Raw genomic sequence first — 12,267 nt, 5'->3', positions numbered from 1 at the left:
TGTGTCCATATGAGCATATCTATCTACAGCATCTCTCTTTCTGCTGTCCATCAATGAGACAAGCGTGTACAGTAAAATCTTACCCTAGTGGAGAAATTGGTTCAGAAAGATTTGCTGAGGGGTCCAACAAAAAACGTCTCTGTGTGACTTTCAAGTTAGCTTCCACAGTCAGTACAGGGTATCCCATCTGCCTGGTCCAGGTGTCCATCACTTCCTTCACTGGATTACCACTTGCCTAAGAATAACAGCAGATGATCACTCTGAGAAAGCTAAAACAGACTGAAGAGGGAATAAAACTCTTATGCTGAGTGCATGGGAGATCGGAAAGGGAACAGGTTTTCCTCATAAATGTTAGGGCTTTGTTTTTAACAATTCAGCAAATGAGAGAGCAATGTTGGCTCAAAAATATTTTATTTGTCAAACCCTTTCGTGGTGCATGGAACAGAAGAAAAATAATAAGCTGTCAAAAGAGACGTTTTAAAATATTCTTAAAGCAAACAGGGTTAAGGTCAGGGTTTGGGAAGTGGGAGAGGCAAAGAAAACTCCCTGCCCCGCTCCTCTCTGCATGCTTCAGGCTCACATGATTTTCCTCCTCTGCTGTCTTCTGAGGAGGGAGCAGAACACGGGAAGGGCTAGCAGAGACTTGAGCACTATTGGCAATCCCCTCTATAGCAGAATTCCCAAACGATGGTCTGCAAACCAGCCCTTCCAGGCATTCTGAGGAGAGCTAAGCACCTGGCTCCCCCCCTGCACCCCTCATACAATTTCAGGTGGATGCCTGTGGAAGGAAGGTGGAGAAGCCAGCACTAGGGACTGCTGTTATAATGGAGGTGCTGCTCCCTCCTTCCCTCTTTACCCACATACTCAAGTGCAGCTGCCTCCCAAATGGGAGCCATGGGACTCTGCCAGTACCCCCATCAAACCACCATGTGAGGGATGGAAAGAAGCCAGGATTAAGGTCTTGTTCTCCAGGTCCTGAAGGTACTGTGAGCAGCAGAGAGGGAGAGAGAACAAGGAGTTCTTTGGGGCAGCAGAGAGCCTGGGACTAGGGAGAGGGGAGGAGGAGACACTAATCTAGAACTAGGACCAAATGGTTGCTCCGCACCTGGGTGGTGGAGGGGTAGAGGAAGGCGTGTGGTGTCCGAGTAAGGAACTGGGGGAGGTAGAAAATAGCTGGACCTTAGGAGGCAACTGAGGAATAGGGTGGGAGGAAAGAGCTAGAATTTGGGAACAAGGAAGGATTCAGGATCTGGTGGGAAATGAGACAGCAGCAGAGATCCAAGGAAGTTAAACTGACAGTTCTACTAAGTGCTTAGATACTGTGGTGATGAGCACTATAGAAAACCCTACTATAAAGAGAATCATGTTAGGGGAATGGAGATGTGTGAAACTGATTTGGGGAGATGGATAGGTTGAAATTTCTTGTGTACGTGGGTGAAGGATTGCTTTGCTTTAGCAGTTCCCCCTCACTTGCTCCCTGTTCCAACCCACCAGCCCCAAACAATTTTCCCATGCAAAAAATGAATATTTTATTTGCTAGAGGGATGAGATTTGGAGTTTGCTGGGCTGGGGGACGCTATCTGGGATATGATCTCTCTATTAAGAAAGTTAACTCTATGAAAAAGTTTGGTAAACCCCACTCTATAGGATGAGTACAGAAACCTTTAATAGCAATGGTATTAATTGTTACAGAACATACCTGTGCCAGAGATTCCCAGAAATCATCTGTCTTTGCATTCTGGAATTGGTATTTCTTTAGGTACTCCTATGAAAAGATAGAAGAATGTTTTTTAAAATATTTGCATGTCCTCCTTGTTCACCTGTCAAAACAATGCACACATTGTAATGTTATCTATAGTATCAGTATGCAGAATATCTTCCCAAGAGTGGTGTTATTTCTAACCAGCAAAGGCTTTGAAATGTATGTACATTTGTTCATTTCACTGCTTTCTGCATAGAAGAATAGCAGAAACGCTTTCCAAGTGCAGGATCCACAGGTTGTTCTATAAAAGAGATCCCAGAGGTATACTCCTCCTTGTATAAATGCAGGGTGGAAACAATTGCTCCCACTCTTCTGGCTTACAGAAAGCCAGAAACATTGAGAAATGATTTCACACTGATTTTAAGTGTCCAAAATGTTAGTTCATGTGATTTACAAACACCATTCACTAGTGAAAATTTAGGGGGTGTGAAAGTTTTCTAAGATTTTAATATCAGCCAGGATAAAGTGTGATTTAATGTATACATTCTCCGTTCAGAGAACCAGCCTCTTCTTCCTTTTGGAAACTATGCTCATTGGCGGTTGTTGTTGTTTTTGTTTTTTTTTAAGTTTTATTAATTTATATGTCTCAATTTAAAAACAAACATCAGCAGACACATCTGCTTACTGATGAGACATTTGAGCGGGGGGAATAAAGTTTTCCCATCATCCCAGCCCTGTGTCTCTGTGGTAAATCAAATGGAACCATATTAATCCAATAAAGTTTCAGTACTTTCCAAAGGACAGGCCTATTCTTTACCCACTGACCCTGGGGAGTTAATATTTTCCAACTTGATACGTTAATGTGCAATGTATTAATATTTGGAGAGGGCCCTGGACATGGTATAAATTTCTGTTGTATAGGCGACAAATAGAGAAAGTTATTTTAGGGTGTCTCTCTAAAAGTGGAAATCAGAATTGAACTACGATGATTTGGACAACTATATTCTGTGATCAAAATCTTCTTAAAGGAAAAAATAGCTAATTATTAGCTATTAGTTAATGATTTGCTCTTATGCTTAAATACTGAATGCTGGAACATGCTATCCCCAGTTCAGTGCCACTCTGAGACACATCAAGTACTGCATGATCTTTTCTTTCCTAGCCTGCCTACAGAATTTTAGGTAGGTGGTGCTGTTTGTTTCAATCTCAGCCACAGCTATTTCTGTGCTTTTATAGGAATGTGGGTAAGCAGGAAGTATTTATTAATAGTATTTATTACAGCAGCTTGTGGCTATAATGTGGAGTGTGACTGAATCTTCCTGTCTTGTAGAACTGTCCTTGCTGATAATATGGAAATTTTTTTAGCCTTGGTTTCAATATAATCAGTTAGCTGCCAGCCAGGATATTCTCCCAGCTCCTTTGAATCTTAGCTCTGTCAATTCTAGGTTGGGAGCAGGGATGAGGAGGACACTAGCATAAGTAGGGCTCAGGAATCTTTATCTTGGTATTCTGAAGTCTCGCTTTGAGGACTAGCTGCAATGGTGAGAGATTTCCAGAAAAATGCCCGTGTAGCAGCTCAGAAATCTTGGGGGGGAGGTAGGTGCGTTGTTTTGGGATTTTTTGGCATGGGTGGGGATAAGAACATATTTAATAACCAAGGCAACAAAGGGATCGTGGTTAATTCTTTAAAGATTTCAGATCACAGTCTTAGAGAGGACGGTAGTTATATTCTCTATTTTTGGAGAGGACCCTAAGTTCTCCTATTTTCTCTTTTGTGCGTATAATAGTTGGCATGTATCCTAACAATGATATCTCTTTGTAGGGTTAAAGTAAAAAGGTTTTTTTCCCAAGGCAAGTGCTTCTTAGTTAGTACTGTGCATCTGGACTCAGATGTGGACTCAGATCTGGACTCAGATGTGGAGTAACTCCATTTTCAGAGCCTGCCTTCCCTAACTGCTCTGAAAGAGGAGTTTCTCTATAGTGGCCTCTGGCTCAGCTTCAAGTTTTGCAGGTGCCAGGTGAATCAAGATTTGTAAAGCCCTCAGGTAGATTTCTGTAAACAGCATAGCACAACTGAGTGGTCTGGAGGTACTTGTCATTAGGAAGATACAGGAATGTTTTGGTATATGGGTGATTAGGTTCTAGTTACTACTGATAAGAGAATGGGGATAGAGGGTTAAGAAGGAATCAGGAGGGTATTTTCAGATATCATGTGCCTAGGATCATCACTGGCTGGCATCAAAACACACATACAACCCTGCAGTTCAAATTCCAACTCATTTCCACTTAACATTTCTACCTATTCCCATTGCAAAAGGTTCCCTAACTTCTATATCATGACCAAACTGTACCATCATGCTGGGAATTCATGTAACCTAGCTTTTATGGTTTACACGGCTTTTTCAGATGTGGTTGAAGGAAATATTGTCTCTACATCCTGCAAAAAATAAAATTTTGATTAATTGGAGTAAATGTTAATATAGAAATGTTAGGAATAAATGTTTTAGTACAGAAATAGTTACCTAAAATTCTAATGAGAACACCAAAAGTGAATGTATCACATTTAATTTTTCTGAGTAATATTGTTCCCTTTGCCACATGTGGTTTATTTTTGATTCTGGCACGTTTTACTGTAGTTCATACCTGACATCCTTTTTGAAAATTTGCTGGTGTAATCCAATCTTGAAGCATTCTGAGAATTGATGCTCCCTAAGTACAAAAAGAAAGGTCATTTCATACTTTTTTAAAACTAGATTCTCATTACTCTAAAAGACTTCACTAGAGTGAATATTTGATAGAGCAAAAATAGAAGTAATCTATATGGATAAAAATTTAGTTCCTTATTTCTGCAAAGCATTCTCTCTCTCTCACTCACATGCACACACCCTGCCATGATTTCAGATCCTGTTGTGAGAGTTTGACTAAGAAATTAGGAGCTTTTAAAATGCTGTAAATTTGCATCTTTAGATTGTCCATTGACCGTACTGAAGACTTAAATTGCACTGGGATGCTGACCTGGCATAAAAACGCCAGCCTCTGAAGCAAGTTGACTGGTTCTGTGACAGTTACTCTAATGAAGGGATCTTTGGGGGGCCAGGAGGAGAAAAAGTGAGACAGGGGCCTTGAGAAAAGAAGAGGGTTGGGAAAGACACAAAGGTAGAAAAGGAGAAATAAAAATGGAGAGAGGAAATAGTAGACAGGTGGAAGAGAGAAAATGGGATAGACACTCAAAGAGGGAAAGGAAAATAAAAAACAAAACCCAACATACAACTTCAACGTTAATAAATTTTATTTCCCTGGCAGAAAAAAGGAACGCTGAAAAAATGTTTTGAACTGTTTTAAAAAAACCCAACCCATCACTGCCCCATGAGATCAAGCACTTCTGTCAGTCCTCAGTAAGCATTGACACCATTGTTTATACTACTAGGAATGACAGTTTGGACACACCAGAGTGGTTGTTAACTGGAGTGGTTGTTAACACTGAGTAGATTTATGCAATAGTTAGGACTGTCTACATAAAAACTTTATGTGCGCCAAGCCAGGGTGTGAATGTACAGTGCATTAGCCTGCTGCATGCTGACTGGCCGTGTGGGCCCTGCTACCCTGCACTAAAAGTTCCATAGCATGCTTTGATGTAGAGTAGTGATTTCAGACAGCAACGGACAAGACCTTAGTTGGGAAACTTTCTTTTCCAATTTATTGTCGCAGTTCTCAATCTGGACAGCAGATAGCGCTTTTTTCAATGCAAAAGTGGCTTTGTTAGAAAAATTGGAGTGGTTGACAAGCTTCAGAACCAATTAATTATACAAACTATAAGGCCACTTTTATAAACTATGTAGAAACAGTGTTTCTCATCCTCACAAGCCAGCTGCCTGCCTTTTGTGATCCCCTTGAGGTTGTGACACAATGGAGTAGAAGAACACAAATTACATAAACCCAGTTGTTCACATAACTTCTCTCTTATTTGGACCAGATTCTCATTTGGTGTAAACTGGCATAGCTCAATTGAAGTCAATGCAGTGACACCAATTTACACCAGCTGAGTAGCTGGCCCTACTTTATTTCTGGTAAACATAGTTGCTCCTAGCATATTCTAGTAATTGTTAGCCTGTCCCAGAGATATTATGTGGTAGCACATTTGTAAATTGGGAATTTTTGGTGCCTAAAGTTCTTTAGCTCTTCAGAAATGGTGAGACTCTCAAGACTACTTCAAAAAGAGCTCATTTCAAATATTTCCTCTTTAAAAAATCAATATCAAAGCTCAAAAATATTATGGAAAATTCAATTGTCATCTGAAGATACAATGTATTAAACTGTAAAATTAAACTGTGAGAGAGATGGAGTGTAGTAATTCAAGTGCAAATCTCAAAACAACTTTAACTGTGGAGTCACTTATACCAGCTGTATAATATGGCCAAATTGTCTTTTACCTAAAGTGTATGACAGTTGACAATTAACAAACCATTGGGAACTCAATGTCAATTTAATCAGAACACACAAATTTGGCCTGAAGAAAAGCTCTGTGTAAGCTCAAAAGCTTGTCTCTCTCACCAACAGAAGGGGTCCAATAAAATATATTACCTCACTCACCTTGTCTCTCTGATACCCTGGAACCAACATAGCTACAACACTGCATTTTACCTAACTTGGCTTTTCTAGCTACGTAATACTGTACCTATCAGATACTGATTCGATGTACAATTACAGAGTATGCTGTGATGACGCCATAGACCCTAAGAAATTCATTGCATCTTTAGACTGTATAAGCATGTTTATATATTCTGATTAAATTTACATTGAGTTCCCAATGTTGTGTCAACTGTCATATACTTTCATAAGAGGTTTTCTTAGTTTTTTATAATGTTACCTGAAAGGAAGCAAACTAATCTGATTATCACAGATTTATCTACAGACAATAAAGAATAGTCCAAGTTAAATCTACAAAGTGAGGATACTCAGATTCAAGGCAAAAATATATCCCCGGCTCACTGTTCCCAAACTTTGCATGTGTCTCCAAAACAGTGGTTTATCTTAAAACATTCAGTCTTGTGGTAACTGGTACAAAGGGGAGGGCGAATTAAAGATTGGAGTTTTTAATCCAGTTTCTTATACAGCATAGTACCAACTGGGTACTTTTAAAAGTTGTAGAAAACAAGGGGGTGGGAGGAAAAGATGCCAGAGGCTACCGACATTTTAATCCCCATGTTTCTACACGTGCTGGGAGCAGATTTAGATGGCACAGCAGTCAGAATGCTGAAGGCTGCCTGGAACCCTGGCTAAACTATTGCTCTTGCAGTTGCTGTAACCCAAAACAGTGTTAACAATGGTGAGGAACTAGTGCAGACACAGGCTGATTGTCTGTGAACGCAATTGTCTTTTGTCTCCTCCTTTCAACCCCTTTGGCCTTGTCTACATACGCGGTTATGCCAGCAAAACTTTGTTGCTCTGGGGTGTGAAAAAAAACCCACATCTCTGAGTGATCTAAGTTTTGCCGGCATAACTGCAAGTGTAGATATGCCCTCAGTCATAGTTAAGGATATAATGCGAGGCCTCTCCTACCTTGCTGTAAGATATACCATCAAATACAGAGGTTATTTCAGCTGGAGATGACACACTGACCACAATAGGGTGGGAAGACAACAAAGAGTCCTCCTTCATCACAGGCAGCACGTCGTCAGTTAACACCTGATCAATCTGGTAAACAGAAAACATTAAATCAGAAACAAAACCAGGACTGCAATTCAAAGAAGAATTAGTTTATAACTTTAAATGGAAGTTTCAGACCTGCCTTTGGTGTATGGGGGGATGGCGATGGAGGAGGAATGCAGAATGAAACTTCACCTCCTCTGTAGAATGACTTGTGCATTAGCCCTATGTTTCTAAGATGGGGACATTTTGTCCTCGCCTATGATAAATTGCCTCTTACAGAACCCTGTCTGCACATGTGCATCACAAAACACAAAAAGCTCAGCAAGGCAAAAAAGGGAAACTAGTACTAATTCCAGGTTTGAGACCTAGCACAGATGGATATATAGAGGTCAGGTTGAAGAGTATGTCAGGTTTCTTCAGTGGCTGTTCCTGATTATTTTTTTCTTTGTCAGATCCAGTAAACTGTGATCCATGTCCCCTTAATTCTTGATTAATATATGAGTGAGACTAAAGTTCTATATAACTTTTGTTCTATCACTCATTGGTAGACAGCTCTATGCCTTAGTTAAATGCTGAGTTTGGGTTTAAAAAGGGGCTACATAGCTTTATGATCAATAACAACATGTAGTTATGTATGTTAAAATAAAAGTAATGGAATTTCATACTTCAGAATGTAAGATGATTGATCTAGAGTAAGGAAGGATTCCCCACCCCCATGTTCAGGACATTGCACAAATGAAAGGGTATATTATGATTTTTGACTTTGCTTTGGAGCATCAGATATGCTCTGGCCACTGTTAAAGTAAATGGGCCAGTAATCAGTATTTTGCTATAAAGGATTTAATGTAATAAAAATCTAACAAACTAAGGCCCCTTCTCTATATATAAATAAAACTAGGAATGCATATGGTAGCTAGAGTCTCATATTAATTTGGTGATTTGGGGGCAAAATACTCAGATAACCAAGGGGCCCTGGCATCTGTTTCTAGGGGACAACAAAGTCACCTAATTCACACAAGAAATTATTAGTCCTCAGCGTGTAAAATATATATGAGCACCCATTTTCCTTTTTCTTGCAGAATCTTAAAGTGAACTAATTAGTTCAGCTTGATTGTTAGCAATATCGGGCACTTTAGAATAGACAGGCCATCTGTGATCACTACTGTTTTAAGCATTATTTTTATTAGACCTGCTCTGAACACGGTTCTATGACATAGTGCTTAAAACACTTGCAGGAGCTGAATCTAAAGAACTGATTTCCCACTTCTGATCTGGAACCAAAATTGTAGAAAAGGGTTTGGATCTGAATAAATTCACCCTAGACCCCCACTTGCCAAGCTATCAGACTTCAAAGGGATTCACATTTTGGGTTGGATTGTGGTTCTGTAACCATACACACACACACCAAAAAAAAATAAAACCAAAAAAAGCCACCCACCAATTCAGGTCTTTCCTGAATGAATAAAAGGAAAATCTTCATCTTTTAGGAATAGGATTTATAGCCACCTTGCAAAATTGCCATGGGCAGGCTCAGAATCCACTTACTGATTCTTTATTATGATGATAAGCTAATATTTTACTCACTCATCAAAACGATACACTCCCCAGGTGAGCAGAACTTTGCACATCTGATAGCCTAGTTTCAGACCAAAACCTAATTAGCAGGACTATTTAGAAACCCAGAAAGTCCTTACACATGCCAACCAGTAGAGGTCAGTAGTATACAACCACGCAAATCAATTTGTTACGTTATATCCTTTCTCTATATATCTGTATGCCACAATAATTAAGTGTAGGTGTATCCACTACATGTTTGTTTGTGACAGGACTCTAATTTTCACTCTGTTCCAAAATAAAAAACAATGCAGAAATAATTACCATTTGCCAATCAGTTTCTGCAGCATTTACTCCCATGAACTCAAAGAAACTGGCAAATCCTTCATTTAGCCACAAGTCGTCCCACCAGTCCATGGTCACAATGTTTCCAAACCACTATAATTGTAAGCATTACATATGAAGTGTTAGCTACAGTGATATGTGTATATTATAGTTGTCCAAATCTTCATGCAGTACAATCATTTGTTTACATTTCTTCCTGTTACCAGGAAGAAAAAATTGTCATAAAGCTAGGTTTTTAATGGGAATTCAGATGATGATGCACATGAATCATTCTTATTATGAAATTACATATTACAGCAGTAATTAGTACTGATTCATATACCACTGGAAGTATTTTTAGTTTCTTCCTCTTGATTTGATTTACTTTTATATGGACCATATTTTCAAACAGCTTCCAGAGTTTACAATTGCAACCATTTGCAAGCTTAAATCACACATCTGCACATGTAAATGGTGTGGGTATGTGTGTGAGAGAGAGATGATGTTGCAGGCAGATTTTTCAGAGGCTGGCTGAAAATCTGGTCCCAAGTATCTAATTTTCTGAGAAAAGTCCACTTGCCATAATTGCAGTACTGTAAAACTCTAACAATAGCATTGCCTTTGTACACTTATTTTAAAGTGAGGCTTAAACATGCTTAGAAGATTTGGAAATAAATTTCACTGATTATTTTCATAAATGAAGTATGGATACTGTGCATGAAAAACATTGAACATCTAATAAGATCTACCTGATGAACGAGCTCATGGGCAATCACAGCTGCTACTCTCTGTTTGTTGGACGAAGCAGATTCTTTGGGATCGTAAAGTAGGTTTGTTTCCCTGTAAGTGATCAGACCCCAGTTCTCCATAGCACCAGTACCAAAATCTGGAATAGCTATTTTATCTATATTGAAAGAAACAGAGCTGGGTAAACACTGAATTACCTAAGATTCTTAAGTGATATTTCCTTTTCTTAGGTAGGAAGACATCCATCTGCTTATTCACAGCATAAGATAATAGCTTGTCTTGTTGCTCGTCATTTGACAGTCTTCTATATTACACACTGTTATGACAGAGTGAACTGTAGGATCTCTGTTCTTATGTTTAAGATGCTCAGTAATACCGTGGGACAAATCCTCAACTGATGTAAATTGTCATAGCTCCATTGGCTTTAATGTAGCTCTGATAATGCACACTAGCCAAAGATCTGTCACCAGCCAGATAAGGTGCTGAGCAACCTTATGGAAATACACATGTGATCCAACACTTAAGTTTGGCTCCAGAAATTAATAGTATTTTCTAGGGATATGTTGTAGGCAATAAAGCATCTGAAACTGTTTGTAGCATAATGAGGCATGTCATTGTTTGTCACTCTCTTGGATAACAAATATTTATTGACTTACTAACTGAAGTAAATCCTCCACGTAATGAACAACATTTGCTTCTTCTCACTGCAATCTGTGAAGTCACTTCTACATGTTCCATAATCAATACAAGTTAAAATGAGAATTATGGACTCGATTGGACTTGCATTCTTTTCTGTGAGTAATGACAGCAGCCTTTCTATGTGATTTAGGATAAAATACAAATGGATTCAAAAGTGGACAAAAAGTCTTACACACATCTCTAATTGCAAACTGCAGGTGTAATTACTAATGTCTGTTTATTCTAGCCAGTTCGGTCACTGGTCATAGCTGTCAACCTGGCAAGATCTATGGGACACATTCTACAGTCTGTCAAAGATCCAAAATGAAGGACACAAGAAAAATAGAGGTGCCAGAAGCTTTCATGTGATAGTAAATTCATTTACTTAAAATAATGGTTTTGTTAAAACCCTCTTTGATGAATCATTTCTGTTGTAATCAAGTTATAATAATGAAGGGACAATCTCAGAAAGATATGAAGGAAAGATGGACTTCTGATTTGGAACTGGAGAGTTGAAATGTTTGTCGCCTACAACTTGGTACTCTGAGGTGCACAATGTAAAATGTTTAAGCTGGTCCACATTACAAATATTATTAACTGGGGACAGAGTTCCTCTTTGCAATGTAGATGGGACCTTATCAGTGTCCTTTAATTGGGCTAAAGCATCAGACATGTTACAGAAACATGACCTTGGTTATAGATAGTTAAGATCCAGTCTAAATGGGTCCACAAATTGGAGCCAGCTTGTAACCAGGTAAAGGACAACTGTGTTGTAGCTAGGTTGTCTGATTTAGTTCCAATTTGTAGTGTAGGTGGAAATTTATAGTGACTCAGTTGATATTTAGGGGTGAGAAGACGAGGAAGGCCAAAACCTTCAGAGAATTTAGCATGTCAGTTGCTTGACATGGGTAATCCATTAGACAGAGTGCATAGCATGATTTTTTTTTTTAAATTCCCCTGACTGCCTTAACTTTTTTTCCTATTTAAATTCTCTGTCCTTCTTAGTTAAGTTCTTGAACCTTAGTAAACTATACTTTGGATTTTATAGCAAAGTTCGGTAGCCGTTTCACAGCTCTAATTATATCCCCAGTTGGTTCAAATTTCACAAATCAGCTCCATATTTCAAACATCCAAATTTAGGGATGCTCGGATCCAGTTTTTTTTGTTTTGGTACCTTAAAATACAGGGGCTACAGGCAAAATTTGGTTCTGTATCAAGATTGGTTTTATTTGGATCTGGGATCTTCATTCAACCCATCCATAGAAAATAAATTATTGTCATGGGTCCAAACTCAGCCCTGGTGAAAATGAGTGCACACAAATTGGAGCAAGTCAGATGACTTGCATCATTTATGACACTGATGACTCTGATCCAGAAGCTTCCTTGAGAGTTGAACCTGTTTATCTCAAGCTGCATCTGGCTGTATTTAGCCCACATTGTTTCTCTGCTGATGTCACCAACATTTTGTTATTTAAAATTGGAAACTCTAAAATAGCAGTGCTAGTGCCAGTGTTTGGATTCAGCTGCCAGAACGAAAGGAGGAGAATGTCCTGATTGGGTCTGAACCTCCCATCATGACAAGGGTGTCTAGAACTCTAAAGTCTTAATCGAAG

General features: G+C 39.0%; 1 protein-coding gene across 2 annotated transcripts in view; it reads right to left on the bottom strand.

Annotated features, from left to right (window-relative positions):
- Window positions 1-12,267, bottom strand: part of ENPEP (glutamyl aminopeptidase) — a 46,124-nt gene that overhangs the window by 16,024 nt on the left and 17,833 nt on the right. The window contains exons 5-10 of one of the 2 annotated variants that reach the window (XM_067568180.1): window positions 9,979-10,133; window positions 9,230-9,343; window positions 7,262-7,396; window positions 4,346-4,411; window positions 1,700-1,765; window positions 84-235 (exon numbers count right to left, since the gene is read on the bottom strand). In XM_067568180.1, coding sequence (XP_067424281.1) covers window positions 84-235; window positions 1,700-1,765; window positions 4,346-4,411; window positions 7,262-7,396; window positions 9,230-9,343; window positions 9,979-10,133 — 688 coding nt within the window. The remainder of the gene's footprint in view (window positions 1-83; window positions 236-1,699; window positions 1,766-4,345; window positions 4,412-7,261; window positions 7,397-9,229; window positions 9,344-9,978; window positions 10,134-12,267) is intronic. The other variant, XM_067568181.1, reaches the window with a different exon arrangement.

This window comes from Emydura macquarii, unplaced genomic scaffold, assembly GCF_026122565.2.
Source record: "Emydura macquarii macquarii isolate MOO-44397 ecotype Brisbane River unplaced genomic scaffold, CSIRO-AGI_Emac_v2 contig_2863, whole genome shotgun sequence".
NCBI classification, from domain to species: domain Eukaryota; kingdom Metazoa; phylum Chordata; order Testudines; family Chelidae; genus Emydura; species Emydura macquarii.
Note: the sequence above shows the minus strand (reverse complement) of the source record. Positions and strands in the feature narration are given on the sequence as shown.